The sequence below is a fragment of the Calonectris borealis genome, chromosome 3, assembly GCF_964195595.1.
Source record: "Calonectris borealis chromosome 3, bCalBor7.hap1.2, whole genome shotgun sequence".
Classification (NCBI taxonomy): domain Eukaryota; kingdom Metazoa; phylum Chordata; class Aves; order Procellariiformes; family Procellariidae; genus Calonectris; species Calonectris borealis.
This window is the reverse complement of record NC_134314.1, coordinates 124,436,662-124,453,302: the sequence shown is the minus strand read 5'-3', so window position 1 is coordinate 124,453,302 and position 16,641 is coordinate 124,436,662. Positions and strand designations below refer to the sequence as shown.

General features: G+C 43.2%; 1 protein-coding gene across 9 annotated transcripts in view; it reads right to left on the bottom strand.

Annotated features, from left to right (window-relative positions):
• XPO1 (exportin 1) overlaps positions 1-7,917 on the bottom strand; it is a 40,810-nt gene extending 32,893 nt beyond the window's left edge. The window contains exons 1-3 of one of the 9 annotated variants that reach the window (XM_075147741.1): positions 7,665-7,917; positions 7,005-7,028; positions 3,003-3,134 (exon numbers count right to left, since the gene is read on the bottom strand). In XM_075147741.1, the coding sequence (XP_075003842.1) occupies positions 3,003-3,128 (126 nt within the window). In that variant the 5' untranslated portion in view covers positions 3,129-3,134; positions 7,005-7,028; positions 7,665-7,917. The other 8 variants (XM_075147739.1, XM_075147743.1, XM_075147742.1 and 5 more) reach the window with 8 other exon arrangements.
• Positions 7,918-16,641: the final 8,724 nt, after the last annotated feature.

The following is a 16,641-nucleotide window of genomic DNA, read 5'->3' as shown; positions in this document are numbered from 1 at the left end:
TACACACTGAAATAGCCGAATTCATTTTAGCTATCCTTTTTGAAAGTCTGGATGTCCGTAAGCATTTTTTTTTAGGGAGCCAAATGATGTTAGCTATTTCCAGAAATGCAGTGTACTGACAAATCTTGCTGCAAATTGTATCGCCTACAAGCATCAGATACTGTCTTACCAAGAAGATGAACATTTTACATCACAATTAACAGAACTTAGTTTATTCTTTCACTGCACTGTAGAGCCAATGGAATTACAAAGCAGTTAAAGTTTTACTTTAGGATTAACTTCAACAGTTAGAACTTACTACAGCTATGCAGATTTCTAGTCTGCTACAAGAACATACTTGAGCTAATCATCAACTGCTGTAAGAAAACATGTATTGTCAGTAAGACAGAAATCCCATCAAGACCCAAAATCTATATACGTATAACACAATAAACAGACAAATTGCATATGGGATTTACCAAATTAAAATTGAAAGCTGCAACAGTAAAGAGCAAGGATGTCTAAAATATCTGCACTATATTGGTATCCCTACTTAATATAATCAAGCATAGTGGAGCAATTCCCAGTCTGACACTGACTTTGACTAGCAAGTAAGTCCCTGTAGATTTGATACGGAGAAGTACCACACAAACATTCCTTTTAAGTCCAAAAGCAGTACAACCATATTGTCACAGTATGACATCAGAGCTTAAGGGAAAAAAAAGAAAAAAAAAAATCAGCACTTTTGATGCAGTTTAGTGTAAGAGGAAAAGAATAACTGTATTACTTCCAGGTTCAACCTGGATGTGGTTTTATACCGGCCTCCTTAGGGCTTCTAATACCGGTCACGTAGCATAGGATCAAATTTCAACACCAACAAAATACACATGCTCAATAACCTTCTCCCAAGCACTGAAAAGTTTGCTCTCATACCCACTAACCCCTTTTCTGGACATCAATTCCTGCAGTTTCATAAAAACAGTATAAATTTAACAATAATGCTTAATCAAGATCGAAGTTTCACTGTGTTATCGCTACCAAAAAGAAAATCAGTTAGCAAATAATCCTTCTGGACATGTGAAGGTCTAACAGACCAATGGAATTAAGAGTCTGGGATGAGTCCAGGTAAACACCTATGAGTTGTCTGAAGTCTCCTTAGTCATGCGTTGCACTGGCGTGGGGTTGGGGACATTTTTTCTTTTCAGAGAAGAATATCAAAAAAAGCTAAGAACAGAAAAAAATGTAAAAGTCCAGGGCAGAAAAGAGCTTCTTTCTTGCCTAATATAGATCAGCAGATAAGCGTTTTGCAAGCAGAGGTAAGGATTAAGCAGAAGGAGGAGACAGGTGAATTTGAAAGCAAGTTCAGCATGGGCCAGCCAGGCTGCACTCTAAACCTTTTTTTAGCCTAACATTACCCTAAGCTGTTCCAGGCAAACCATTGTTAATCTCCCAATTTTAGTATTTAGTTTAGAGGCATTTTTTCCTGCAGGAACTTTTGAACTCCTTGGAAGAGGCAAGAGCTCACATACTCACTGAAATAGGTCTCCACCTTTGGAAACGCACTAAAATCGCAAACTAAACTTTCATTAAAATGACACATATTAGTACATATATTTAAAACAGGTTTATTTCATAATTCACTTTTGCCAGTTAAGCACCACCTCTTGAATTTTTGCTTCTTTTGCATTAATTTTCTAAATACTAGAGACTATACCCAGCTGTTTTAAGTGAAGCAACTTCTCACAATACCAGAACAATGGCAATTTGATCATTGTGTTTAGTGTTAATCCTCTATTCTCCTTACAAACCTTCCCAACTTTTTAAACTCTGTTCAAACCAAACAATACTATAAGCACCACCTATTTTGTAAGGCAGTACAGTAAACAAACATATCACTTACAAAACAAGCACTCAGAAGTCCATCCTTTTAAGGCAAAAGCTACAAGCAGTTTTCTGTCATATGATCATTTAAAAAACTACAGCTAGTAACTATTTGAATTTGGGAAACTCAAAACGCAAATATTTCAAAAAACAGCAAGGTATTTCAGAACCTGTACAAATTCACATTAGTAAGCCTTACAAAGCTTTTTTTTTTTTAACAGAGATACACAAAACAAGTATAAGCAAGTATATTATTGTTTATTCTAACAGCTGGAAGGAATAGAAAAGCATCAGCTACTTTGTCTCATTTTAATTCACTTCTTATTGTTGTGCAAGAATATCTTAGTAAGAGATGCCTGACCCTGAAACTCCCAATTTGTTAAGCACGAACAATTAAAATTTGCCAGAAGAGGAACTACGCCAACACCCTTGTAGCAATACTTGCTTTCAACATTTAAGTCTTATTTCCAAAGTAGTTCAAGAAATAGATAAAAGCAATACAAGATTCAGTTTCAAGACAATATATGCAAACACAGAAATGCACACATTTCCCCCAGTTTAAACTTAAGACTTCACAATCCACACTAAGTCCAAAGAAAAAAGTGCAAGAAGAACCTGTGCAGACAAACAGTAATGGGGAAAAAACCCTAGACATAAGAAAGGACAAACTCTTCTCTTAAATGCACATGACATGCTTCTTTGTAAGTACAAACACAGTAATAGCATCATTAAGATTTTTCTTTTAAATACAATCCTTCAGTGAAGCCAACATTAAATCTATGGCTTCACAATCCATTGTCCATAACAGGTAACTCAGACCTTCCTGGAGAACTAAGTCAGAGAACGTGAGCTGCAAGCAGAAGCACCCTTACCAAATTGTACTTGCTCATGCTTTTCAACAGCAGAAGGCGTGCTAGAAATGAACACACACTAAACTAACATTTTTCTAAGTGTCATTTCAATGTTCATTACATGAGGCCTGCCTTTAAACCAGGGCACAGGAATTACCAGCGATATTCCAGTCACTAGCAGAGTAAATTCACTAATATTACTGATTTTTATTGAAGTGAATTGATTTTGCCCAACTGATTTGTTATAAGGTTAAACATGGTCAATAAACGTAGGTTCTAAAGCCACATTACCTGCGCACCTTCTCCATGGTACAAGCAGTTCACCACATTGTCCAAGAGATTGATATCCAGTTTCTGGTTAAAATCCAGCAGCTGACGAGCTGCATGGTCTGCTAACATTGTCATAATTGCTGGCATAGATTACTGCAAAATAAATAAAAAAAAAATTTGATCAATTAATAAGAAATTATTAGATGTAGTTGTAAAGCAAGTGCTTCAACATAAGCGTCTCATTTGAATGAGATGAGCCATGTTAGCAGTACTAGATAGCACTGAATACCACACTCCTTCAATTGCTGAGCAAACAGCAGGACAAACTCTTTCTGAAAAATTCACACAACACTACCCCTACTAAATTCTCAGGGTCTTCAGCAGGTATAACACATAATAAGTCTGACTAGTCAATGGGCTATACTATCAGCAAGCTAAAACTTATTTCAAAGCAGGTATCAATCCCTACCAGGCCCTAAACACGTGTAAAACAGTAAGTTTACTGGTAGAAATACCTAGTATCATTACAACCAAACCCCACACTAGCAATCTCAGTTGAATTTTGAGTTTCCGAGGCCAGCAGGCACATTTAGAAGATCAGTTCTAAAAGCTTTTAAACAATTGGTTATGGAAGTGAAATGTGATCTACATACACAGTAAGAAATTAGCCAGAGGGCATTTTTCAAATACTTGGGGAAAAAAAACTTACAAGTTAACTACATACAAGTAAAATATTACCATTGATACTAAGAAAGTTGACCGTTTGAAGGCACTTTGAGAGGATGAAGTAAAGGGACTGTTAAGTCAGCAGGTTACTCCGTGTATCACGTTAGATCACTTCAAACTGAAATGGAATTCTACTGGAGGTTTCAGGTCCCGTAAAACCAGCGACACAGGCATTAACTCTTTGTCCTAGATATAGCAGCCTCGATATTATGCAAAGGAAGTCAGGTGGGGTGTGTGTGATTGTGGGTGTGCATGTAAGATGCTTACCAGCCAGAGACTGGTACAAGATAAAGGCAATCGCGAAAAGCAAGAAAATAAGCCAGGAACCACAGTGGATGGTGGACGGTAAATTATACTCTAACCTTTTCACACCACCTCTCATGTTGGAAGCACCTGATCAAGTTTATTGCCCTCTTCTCACCGTCACTGGCAACTGTAACACATATTCCTTCCCTCTCCTCTACAGCAGCTCTCCTGCCATTCACCCTCCTTTTCAGAATCTTCCGTAAAGCTACAAATTTCATATAAAACTGCTCACTTGAGAAATAGCCAGAAGTCTGGACAACTGCAAGATCACCCAAAAAGTTACACTAGAGCTATCTGCATACTCAGAAAGATACAATCTGAAACTCTTGCAGAAACACCCCCAATACGCCCAGCCAACCCGTTCTTCAGAGTATGCTAGAAGTCAGATCTGCTCTTGCTAAGTAACTTCATGTGTAAGTATGAATTCGTTTTATGCCTTACATATTTAAGTCATGCTCAAAAGTAAAGAGCAAGACAAACCTGTGCCTCAACCGAAGTAATTACTAATTAAGTGAAAGTCCTACAGTAGCATACAGACAAGGAAAATCTTTTGTTTAGCAATGTGTATTTGCAAGTAGTGTCAAGCAATTTCCTTTACTTCTAAACAGAAAGATATTAACTTCAAAAACCAAACATTTTAATTGTATTTTGAAGTAAAAAAAACCTCATTTAGTAAGTATTACTATGCTAACGTAATCATTTTGAGGGCTCCATCTCAACATCCAGTCAGCCTTTTTACAACACCTGCCTGGAAAACCAGGAGGAAATAAACAGCAAGCAGAAACCAAAATAAATTAAAACTAACATTCCACATCTGTCCTTTCCCACCCTCAACTCCTAAAAGTTTCCAGAATTGCAATGTTAAGTATGGAAGCAAGAAACAAGACAGCAGGGAAGGCCGATTTCGTTCTCTTAACTTAGGACACTTGAAAATTTCATCTCGCTGAGGGGCGGCAAGCAGCACTACTAGAAGGAAACTGCACCAATTAATACGCTCTTCAGCTCAGAGCGGTTAATACTCCCACCAGACACGCGTGGTTTCAGGCACGCCCCTTTTTGTTCACATCTGGCCTCCATGGCTGAACCGTGAGTCGGGAAAGCGGTTTTCAAACTACAATAAACGTGGTAAATCAGTCGTTTCTCAGGTAGGGCCATTCATTTCAGATTTAAGCCTCTTTCGGTGGTTTTTACGCAGCCCTAAGAGCACAAACGAGGAGCCACGTGACCAAGCGAAGTTATTAACCACATGGAAGCAGAAAGGAAATGTTTTGAATAGGGCCCTTTGCCACTCCCAGCATTATCTTCAAAATGACCTACCTACTCACAAACTGAAATACAGAAATGGCGGCTTTGTGGTCAATACCAACTGCAATCAACTCGATTTCCCACTCCCAACAACGTACCCACATGGAGCTTATAATCTTGGATTTGCTATACTCCTATACCCTTCTCCCCATCATGTCTGAACCCCTGAACATGTTTAAACCTCAGCTCTAAGAACCACCACTAATCAATTCTTCAACACCACCAATAAACGGGGAAACAGAAACAAAAGAAGAGAAAAAGTTTAAAAAAAAATTCTGAACTGCAACATAGCAAGAATCTGACATCTACCGAAGGTCAAAAGAACTGCATTTACAGCACTGTTTACATAGTTATCCCAACTCTCGATGACCCTGGACCTTTAAGTTTAACACAACAGTTAGCTTATTATGATATACCCAATTCATTTAAGCATGTAGGGCACAGGAATAAAAGCGTACATTTTAATAGTAAGAAATGTTGAGTGTTCACAATGAACCCTAGAGCACTTTCAGCCCATCTACTTAAAGCTCATTGGGGGCAGCGATTAAAAAAAAAACCACCACCCTAGGAGAGTCACTCTGCCCCATTCCTAAGCATGCAATTCCGCTACTGAACGCAAGTGAATTACCGCCCCACTACCCTCTTCCAACGAATTAGTTGCATCACTTGTAAATTCCTCCAGCTGAACGGTATGAAACGGAGCACATCACAAACGCATTCGCATTACGCTTAACACACGAGCAATCGCAAGGAAATGACTCCTTCCCTCGCTACTTTACACACGTGTGCCCGCGTACGAGATTAAATAACACCGCTTCGCAAACATCTGCCCGACACTTCGGAGCATTCGTTTTCGGCACGGCCGCGCCCGACACGGAGCACCCCCGAAATAACTCACACCCACCCAGCGCGGAGGCCTTCCCCTGCTCCCGCCGCAGAGCCACGGCCGCGCTGCTCCCCGAGGGGCAGCGCCCCGGCTCACGGAGGTGGGGGGGGGGGGGTGGGAGAGAACCGCTTTGGCGGAGGAAGGCGCGGCGGCGCCCCGGGCGGGCGGGCCAGGGCCCTGCGGAGCGCGGCGGGCCCGCGGCGGCGCAGCCCCTCCCTCCGCTCCCTCCCTCGGCTCCAGCCCTGCGCTCTATACAGGGCCCCCACGTGATCCAGGCGGACGTTTCAATACTGCTGCACAGACACACAAAAATATTTCTGGAAACTTCCACTCCTAATAATTTACAGATTATGTCCCTAGTTTTGCCCGTACCCGATCCCCACCCCCCGCAGCCCGCTCGGCCCCCTCGTAACGAGGGGCAGGCCCCCGCCGTGCGCCCCCAGCAGCGGCCCCCGGCCCCCCCTGCCGCCTTCCCCGCAGCCCCAGCACCCGTGGTAGGCTCTGCGCTCCCTTCAGCCGCCCGGCCAGGCCCAGGATGCTGGTACCCTAAACCCGATTTTAAACACACCCCCGCCCCTCAGGGTTTCTCCTCCGAGCCCGTTACGCCTCTCCTTCCACAGCGAAGACTTTGCGCCCTCCGCAGGGGCACACGCACGGCCGTACCCCTCCCACTCCCCCGCCTCCACGGCCCCACACCTTCTCCCGAGCGCTCTCCCCTTGCCCCCCCACCGCGTTACTCATCGCAACAAACCCCCCACCACCACCGCCGCCTCCTCCCCGCAGCCTGAGCACTTACTTACCTAGGTGTTTCTTACAGCCTCTTCCTTCAAAAAGTAGGGGTGGGTGAGCGAAGTTTCTAACCACACGCCAAAAAAAATATGAAAATAAACACCACCAAAAATAACCCTCCCCCCTCAAAAAAAAAAAACCCAACAAAAAACCACGAAGGGGGGGAAAGACGAGCGCACCCTCCTCCCTGCCGGGTGTGTATTATTAGCGCCACTCCTCTCCTCCCCACACTACCCCCTAGCAAGCGTGCCCTGGCCTGACTGCACTAGGCGCCCAGCAGAAGCCTGCGGCCCCCGGGCGGGCGCTCCCCTCGGCACACGGCTCCGCGCCTTCCCCTCAGCCCAGGAGCAAGGCCGCCCGCCCGCCCGCCGCCGGGCGCGCAGGAGACTGGGCGCGCTTCCCTCCTCTCGCTCGGGGGGCGGGAAAGGGGGTCGGCGCGGGGCTCCGGCCTCCCAAGGCCCCTCGTGAGGGGGGGAAACTTCTACCTTCCTCGTGGCCCTGGCTGCCCCAGCTCCGGCTCGGCAGGGCCCTGGCTCTCTCTCTCCCGCGTCGCTGGCTGCCCAGGCCCGTGCGGCTGGGTCTCTCGCTACTCCTGTTGCTGCCGCCCTCCCCTAGGCCTGGCCGGCGCTCAGTTCACCCCCATTCCCACCCCCCCCCGGCTCGCACTAAACTTTGCCCCCTCAGCTGCGCCGGCGGTTTCCCCTGCGGGCTCCCCTACGAGCAGGTCACACGCACGGCGGCGGAGGCAGCGGTGGTAGCAGGGACTGAGCGCGGCGCGTCTCCCCCTCCTAATGCCACAGACTCGGAACCGGCTCAAACCGGTTCAGACTGGGAGATTCCATCTCGGTTTAGTTTTCAGCCCATGGCGCCGCGGAGCGTTTGGAAACCTCGGGCCTCCGCCCAGCCGCCGCTCCCATTGGTCCCGAGCGATGCCGCCGCGCAAGCGGCCTCCGCGCTTATTGGGCGGAGGGCCTGTCGATCCGCTGCGCGCCTCGGAGGGGCGGAGGGAGCGGGCGGCTGCGGGGGGGGGGATAGATAGAGGGGATCCGCCCCCTCTCCAGCAGCGTTTTGCGCGTAGAGGTGGGGGGGACGGGGGGCGGGCCGCTGCTGGCTGACAGGCCGAGCCGAGCTGTCACTCAAAGACGGTCCCGCCTTTAGTTCGCAAACCGCGGGCGCAGGTGCTGCCGTGTTCTGGTTGGTCGGTGGCTCGGCGTGACGCGCGTGTCTGAGCGCGGCTTTTACGGCTGCTGAGGGGAAGAGCGCGCGCGGCGGAGGGGGGGAGGGGCAGCGGCAGCTCGCGGGCAGGCGGCGGCGGCGACGACCGTTGAGAGCCGTGGGCTCGTGCCTGAGGGGGAATGGGGTGGGGGAAGCTGCTCCTTGAGGAGAAGCTTTCACCCCGTTCGGGAGGGCTCGAGGTGCCCTTCGGGCGGCGTCCCGTTACTGCTGAGGTGCTATTTCCGTGGGAGTGCAGCGATGAGATGGGGGGGTCGCCTGGCGGGTGGGGCCCTGTCTGAGGGGGCAGCGTGGGGCTGTGTGGCGATGGCGGGCCTTACCTCACGGGTCTCCTCTGGAGCGAGGGTGGTCGGTGAGGTGGATGGTGAGCCCACGGATGGGGCGCTGCTTTGGTGTCCCGAGGCCGGTGGGTGGATAAATGCTCAGCTGTAACGAGTGAGCTGTGTGGGCAGGAGGGGCAACAGTGAGGGGTGGGTGCTGGCTTACCTAGGTAGTCGTGTTTCCTCCACGAAGGCTTGTGCATGTTGGAAAGGTGGTGTGTTCCCCCCCTCCTCTACGGTGCCTGTATTCATGGGGTGTCCAGCTTGCTGCAGCACCTGTGTGCCTCAGTCTTTCACAGCTGCCTTCCAAGGTGTGGTTCACACAAGGTTGGTTTGCCCGCAGATGAGAGAAATCTTGAACTGTGTGAGGAATGCTCGTCTGCTAGATGTGAACAGGGGTGATCTCAGGGCAGACACTGGCTTGTCGGTGGCGCAAACTCAGCAGGCTATGGTTGCATGTCTCATTGCTACCTGAAGCAGTGGCAGAATGTGCTTACCAACTTTCATATGCAAAAACTTACGAGTTGTGTAGTATATACAAATATGCTGTAATACAGTTTGTGTTCAGTGAAGGTATTCAGTACTTGTGTATGCATTTCAAAACCTTATTTGCTTATTTGAAAAAAACATAATAGCTATAGAAGACTTATAAAAAAGATTAATTTCTACGAGGAGGATAATATTATGAAGTATTTAAATGTCCTTCTAGGAACAAGCTTTGCAGTTTTCATCACCTAGTCTGAAGCAAAACCTGCCCTTTGTTTATGATTTTGGGATGAAACTTGTTATGGAAGTGATACTTCTGATTTGTAGAATGCCATGTCTTCTTGGTGGTATCCAAAGGAAACTTACTTCATAGCACTGTGGGGTGGTGTTCACCTGTGCTATGGCCAGATGTATGGGAGGGAAGCTTATGCTTCAGCTCTTTTGCACAGTTTAAAAGAAAAAAAAAAAAGAATAGTGCTTTCTTGTACGTGTTCAGCTTGAGACTTCACAAAGAAGTCTATCCTTTCAGAAATGCTGACTTTTGCTCACAAAACCAGAGTCTTTTTACATTGTCCCTTTCCTGAACTGAAAGCTAAGCCTGCAGTTGTCTTTGAGAAACTGGGCAAAATGTTGGCTTTTCTACGATTTTAGGGGGTGTGGGGGTTTTTGTTTGTTTTTTGGGGCGGGGTTGCTTGTTTTTTTCAAAATGGAAGAACAGCAAAGATCTGGAAGTACTAGTACTGGTTTAAATTGTCCTTAGCAGTACTGCAGACTCCTCCAGAGTATTCAGTGGGATATATAGAGGTTAATTTTTGATACTGGTATTGTTCGCCAAACCACTTTCTTACACTCTAAACTATAGGAACCTGTAAAATAAAATGGCACTCATAGAAGTTAATAGACCAGCTTAACAAAAACAAGCCCTTTGATTTCTGACTGTTGAGTTATTTAAAATAGAAGTTACAAAAATTAATTGGAAAATGGAGAGACATCGTAAGATCTGTGCTTCTATACCAACAGCTATAATTTCCTTATCAATTATTGTTTTAAGTGGTCTGCCCTGGTAGTTGGCTGAGCTCCTGGCATATGAAATATAAGCCTCTCAATTACTGTTTGTTTTTCATCAAGAGGCTCTAAGAAGCTTTTGGTTGAACCGGCTAGGATAAGTTCTCCATGGCTTTGTTAAAAATCTGTAGCAGAACTGAATGGAGTGAAAATAGAAAGAAATACTCTGCCATAGCATGCTTGGGATAATAATGGACAGGGTGAGACACCTGTGAGACACCATTTGGGAGGGGGAAAAAAAAAGCTGGAAAATGGCTTTGGGATCATGCTATAAGCTATGAATGCAAACATAAAGGGTTTGCTAATGTTAGAATAATTAGTTGTTTAAGCTGCCTAAATCTTCCTTATTTTCTTTTTCTACTTTTTTATTATCCTATAAGTTGGCAAAAGCATTTCAGTATTTGTTTTCTTAAGTTGAGGGATAATTACAGCACCAGCTTAATAAAGCTTTTTCTCGAGTTTTTCTACATGAATGTTGAAGTTTTATCAGAGAACATTGGTAACCTTATCAGAACAATTTATTCTCTACAAATTAGGTAATTTTCATTGCATTGTAGATGATAGCTATGTATATAATGTTTTGAGTACTTGCTGGCAATATCTTAAGGTTTACCTTTAAATAAAGCTTCATGTGTCTTTAAAAATCAAGTGGCTTCTACAAAAGAGTTTAAGGTGTTGTAGGTTTAAGTAGGAGCTAACTCATTCAACCAAGAGTCCATCAACAGGTTTATATATGTTAATGCTGGGAGCTTGCTCCATTGTGTTAAATGAGCTAAGCTACTAGCTCTACAATGCTATGTGAATTTATGATATTGCAAAGTATATGCAGTAGTTCAGAATTGAACTGAGGAATTATACCCTCTCAGGAGGTTGGTTGTTCCCCAGTGCATTTGTTTCTTTAGCTGAGGCTGCTTTTGAGATCACAGTCCGAAAAAGGAGGACATTTTACGTAATTCTAGATATTTAACAATGATGCGATATGTTTCCTGTTTGAACAGGCACTTTCTCACAGGTAGAGAATCACCAAAGAGAAAGTCTGTCAAAACTAAATCAGTAAATCAAAGTTTAGCCTAGAAACACCAGGCTCCTTTCATATAGGAAAACTAGCTTCAGTATAGTTGCTTTCCCTAATACTGTAGGACATAGGGCAGGATCATGCAGAAAATCTCAACTGATATAGGTAAAGATCACTGCTAAATTACCATTGGTGTGAAGTTTGTATCCTAGCAGAAAGGAACTCGACAGTCAGGGACTGTGCTGTTGCTACTACGTCACAAAAAGGAAACTTAAATTGTATATTTCTGAAGTCTTTCTGTTAGCTTTCCACCTTTACAGGTAGTCTGTGTTCGGCTGCGAAACTAGTGGATTGTGCTCAAAAACTGTGTTTTTCCCTATGATTTTTTTAACCCATTCCTTCTGTGAAATGTAACATTTTAAGGTTAAGCTTCTGTACTAATCACAGAAAGATTTCTAGTACTCTGCAAATCGTAACATACTTCAATAAATAAGCTATTATTACATGTACTTACATTGTTCTCATAACTATGGTTCTCAACTGCCTTACAAGTTCTAGAAGTGCTGTGCGGATTCCAATTCCTCAGTCTTCATTTGGTGGGTTTGTGTTATGTGGTTTCTTTCCATATAATTCTGGGACAGCTAGGGCAATAATGCTTGTATCCAAATATGCGTTTATGTTTCGGGCAGAAGCTGAGGAGATGCAAGACCATGTGGTATCAAATTAGGTCCTGTGTGATGTATTACTGGAGAAATAGCCATGCCACCAGGGTGGTCACAGGTCAGCTGGAGAGGTGGGGGGCAGGAGGAGGTGTGATTGGGAATTGTGTATCATCTGAGCTTGCCTTAGTTCAAGAAGGTGTTGGTAGAAGCTTTGTGACCCATATTTAGATGATAACTCTGTAATTAATAAGTTCACAAATTGTGAATTATTCTGCTCTCTAGAAATGGAAACTAACTCTTTGAGACTTTTTTTTTATAAACAATAGTTGTCTTAAAGCAGTCACAGCAGAGGGCTGCTTGTTTGTTGGTTTTTTTCTGTACTTAATTCATAAGTCAAATCTCTTGGGAAAACTTTTGCAGCATTTAAGGATTTGAAGAGCTGGAATATGAACACACACCTTTTTTATCATGCATAAAAATAACTGCATCCTGTAACATCTCTGGCACGATGGTAACAAAGTGCTTTGTTTAACTCACCTTGTTTATTTTGCTCTGGTGGGTTGGCTTGTGTAAGAATTAACAGATCTGTAGTTTTTGCAGTGTGACTTATAATTGAAGATAGCATTGTGGTAGACGGAATTGAATTTGGAAGCGATTCAAATAGAATGGATAGACAGGCAAGCTGTTGATGGGTTAAAAACAGGGCTGTAACTCTAGTGCTTAGAATAAACACTGTCTCTATGTATGTTTTGATGTTCTAGCTAGCCCTGGTGTTCAAAACAAACTGATGTAAGAGACCAAAAAGTCAGATTCTTTTTTAACTCCTTTGGCTTGTGCTGAAGATTCACTTCTGGTTATTTTCTTCTTCTGTTTGTGGTTTTTTTTTTTTTTGTGCAGGAGAAGAGTTTAAATCCTTGAAATTGGTTTGTTAAACTGAATGTTAACTACTTCTGTTTAAGACAGAAGAGTAGATGCAGCTTTTCACATTTTCATCAGCTATTGGTAATGCCCCAGAATGAAATGTGTTTTTAATAAATTGCAATAGTAACAAACACAACAGTGCTTAGTTTTGCAAGTTTAGTTAGCTAAATCCTGTGCTTGTGCACAGGGATAGTTCCTAGCTCTGCTGCAGTAGGAAGCAGTATCACTAGCTCTGCTTATCTCAAATAACATATTAAATCTTTTTTAGAAATGGCCCTCCTGTCTTTATGCAAGCTGTGGCTGAATATGCTGTAGTATGAGGAAATGGAGTACTTCTCATCTCTCTTCTGTAAGGAGCTAGGTAAAGGCCGGTTCAGAAACCGGGGGCAGATACGTAAAAAGCACCTATTTTAACAGGAGAGTATATCTGGATCTCAGCTTTTCTGACACACGTACTATCAGTAGTTGTTGTAAGCTTATGCTTGCTGTTTTGTTACCACTGTTCCCTGTCTGTTGGCTCCTTTATTAGATGTTCAGTCTGGTATTTAGGGCTTGCTGAAATCAATAGGAAAATTTGCTTGGGCTTCAGGTCAGCAGTGTGCCCTGGTAGTGATAAAAGCTAACTGCATACTAAGCTGTATCAACAGGAGCATAACCAGTAGATCAAGTGAAGTAATCCTCTCTACTTGGCACTTGTTAGCTGCATCTGGAACACTATGCCTGGTTTTTGGTCCATCGGTACAAGAAAGATGTTGAAAACTCCATGCGAGGCCAGCTTCAAAGATGGAGGAGAGACTGAGGGAGCTAGCCGCCTTCAGCCTGGAGAAGAGATGGGTGAGGGGAGACCTACTAGCAGCCCCTGGTCCCTAAGTTGAGCTTACAAGAAAGAGTGAGCATTATTGAGACTGTGGTAGGACAACAAGAGACAGTAGGCATAAATGGACGTACTCTCTCTTACTGGAGATGAGGAGGCTGTTTTTCACTGTGGAGATAACTAAGCACAACAAAGCCATGAGCAACTTGGTCTGAATTCAATGCTGATCCTACCTTGAGTAGGAGGTTGGACAAGAGATGTCCCAAGGCCCCTTCCAACCTGAGTGGTTTTGAAAAGTCTTGGAAGTTCTGTATTAGTGGTATAATTCTTCACTAATATTTTTGTATGTGAAAATGTTGCTTACTGCTGGTCTCTCTGAACACAGTTTAACTCCTGATGCGATCAAATTATTTTCTTCATTTGACATACATCACTAATTTTTATTTTGATAAATACTGTCAGGAATTTTTTGTGGCCTATGAAGTACATGCTGAAATGATTAACTGTCTTGTACCCCACAACTACATATTATATGATGAAGCCATACTGGAGGAGTGTTTACACATCTAATATACTGATCTTTCACATCGATTCAAACCTTTGTTACTTTACTGTCTCTGAAATTTGGGTGCTCTGAGCTGATTTTTTTAAAGTGTGTGTGAATATATGCCAGTATCACTGATACTACTCCCTAGGCAGATGAAGAAATGCGTAACACAGAATGATGTTGGAAATTAATAAGAATATTTCCTTTACGAAAGGAAAACTGAAGTGTGTGGAAGTAATCCTGTGTCATATCATACAGCCACCTCTTCAGAGGCTTCAGGGAGCTACCTTCTGCCTTTTCTGAGGAAATCTTAGCTTTCCGTGAAAACCACCAACCCAAGGTGGGGGTGGAAAGTATATAGGCAGAATTAAGTAAATAGGCTTTTGTAGTCTGCTTGTTCTTCACAAGGGTGCTACAATTTGTGGCAGTTAATATGTTTTGAATGCTGGTCTAGTCCTGGCACATACTGTTCATGGGTGATGGGATGGGCCACTGTAGTTTGAAATTGTCACAAAAAAAAAGATTATGTGGATGGGCAAGTAGTTAGTGCTTACTAGTTTTCACCCTAAAGCTAGAGAGCTATGTAGCGCTCGTCCTTCCTTTTCTCTCTCATGCAAATAATTTTTTTACTGTTGAAAGTTTTTTGGGTTTTTGAACACCCTTCCCACAGATATTCTTTATCAGGTTAGCAGAAGATCTTTAGTTATGGTTAATTTGGTCTCCTGAGGCTTTTCAGAAGCAGGACTGTTTTCTTGGGTGGTGTACTAGCACTAGGTGGTGTGCACCTGGGAAAGCTGATGTTCTAAAGCAGGAGGAATCATACAAATAAGAGGAAAAACATCAAGTTAGTGTCATAATTTCTTTATTGGGTGAAGTAGGATTAGTAAACAGAAAGATCAGGGAAGGGAGAAAAATACAGCTAAGGGAAATAAGGCAAAGGAAAAGAGAAGGCAGGTGTTGAGTGAGGCTGAAGTGAAGGGAATGAGGCATTCAGAGGAAATTGCCAGCTGTAAATTTCCAAGGATGTCTGGGCAACACACGACTAAAACAATCTGTTAATGTCATGAGTGTCATTGTAAACACCTTCAGCCTCTACCCCATTCTTCAGTAAAGATCCTTTCCCCAAACCATTCATTTGGGGGTTGTGTGTAATGACTGCAGAGTTTTTACGTTACCATGCAGTGTCTGTTGCAAAAGCTTCCTCCTGAAAGCAGGGAAAGATGCCTTGTAGTTCCCACTTTCTCATGCAGCTGTCCAACTTAGTTCTAGGATTGTTGACGTGATGGGACCAGGAAATATGTTTGGCTAATGAGAGGAACGTAGATATCTTGTTCTGTCCTTGCACTCTTACTTCATGTCATTCTAGAAATGGCAGAACTAATCCTGCCTAAGTTTCCCTCTTCTCATTGAGCATCTGCTGCTGTTCTTAATTGTTTTATGTTTTTTCTTTTGGGAGACCTTCTAATGTATATATTTTATTCTTCAATGACTTTTGTTTGACTCTACATTTACTGTCTAAGCTTGGCCAAACTAATTTTGCATTTAGTTTAATTCTTGTATAGAAGCAAGCAACTCGTCTGTTTCGATGAATGTCTCAGAACAATGATTTCAGAAGGGCTGTAAAAAGTATATTAACAGCATTTGCAGATGATCTTCAGTTAGGTGTTACAAGTAGGAGGAAATAGTAGAGGATAATCTAAAAACCTTGGAAACAGGAAATTGATTGTAACTGAGAGGAGAGGAGAAATATAAACTGCTGTGTCCCTGGAAAAAATGAGAAGTTCAGTACGAGGAAAAGTTGGAAAATAGTAATAGCTGAGGGATAAAGTGGAAAGCAAATTAGATGTGTCTTTGCTTGGTGACAGGGCAAAGGAAAGGACAATATAATTAGAGAGTATCTGTGCGTATCACTTTGAACAGCAGCAGGGTAGTGCCTTAAAGTAATTTTGAGACCACTCATAGACTATTATAGTTGAGCGTGGGTATATCATTATCAGTATGTTGTAAACAGACGGGCGCAATTTCGGAGATGATCAGTAATTAACACTTAGGAAGAGAGAGTAAAGGTATGAAATACATATAACATGGCTGAGGAAAAAACAGGTGGGAATGCATTCATCAATAAACTTCCTACAGCTATAAACTGTAAACACTATTGATGAAGATTTTAAGATAATTAAAATAACTGTAAATAAGGATTAGTCATTAAAACTGTAAAACTTTTCATAATATGTACAAATCCATGAAAAATAGATTCTGAGAAGGAACTAAACAAAACACTGGGAAAAACCAGTGTATATTACAAGGGAGAAATTCTCCATCTGCAGTCTTTTTAAGATGTAATCTTTGTGGTGTTTCACTGATAGTGGAGTTCTTTTGCTAGCCGAATCTTGCTTGCTGTATTCATGTGAGTAGTGCTGATGCCTGAATGTGGGCAGAAGGCAAAGGGGAAGATAAGAAACTTTCTCCATTCCCCCGTTAAGTCCTTCAAAATTTTTACTGAAAACCTTTAAAATGGAACTCTTGCAAGGAGGTGAACCCGAAGTTGTCACTCTTCTGTTAAACCAGGTCTGGTAGACTTTGAA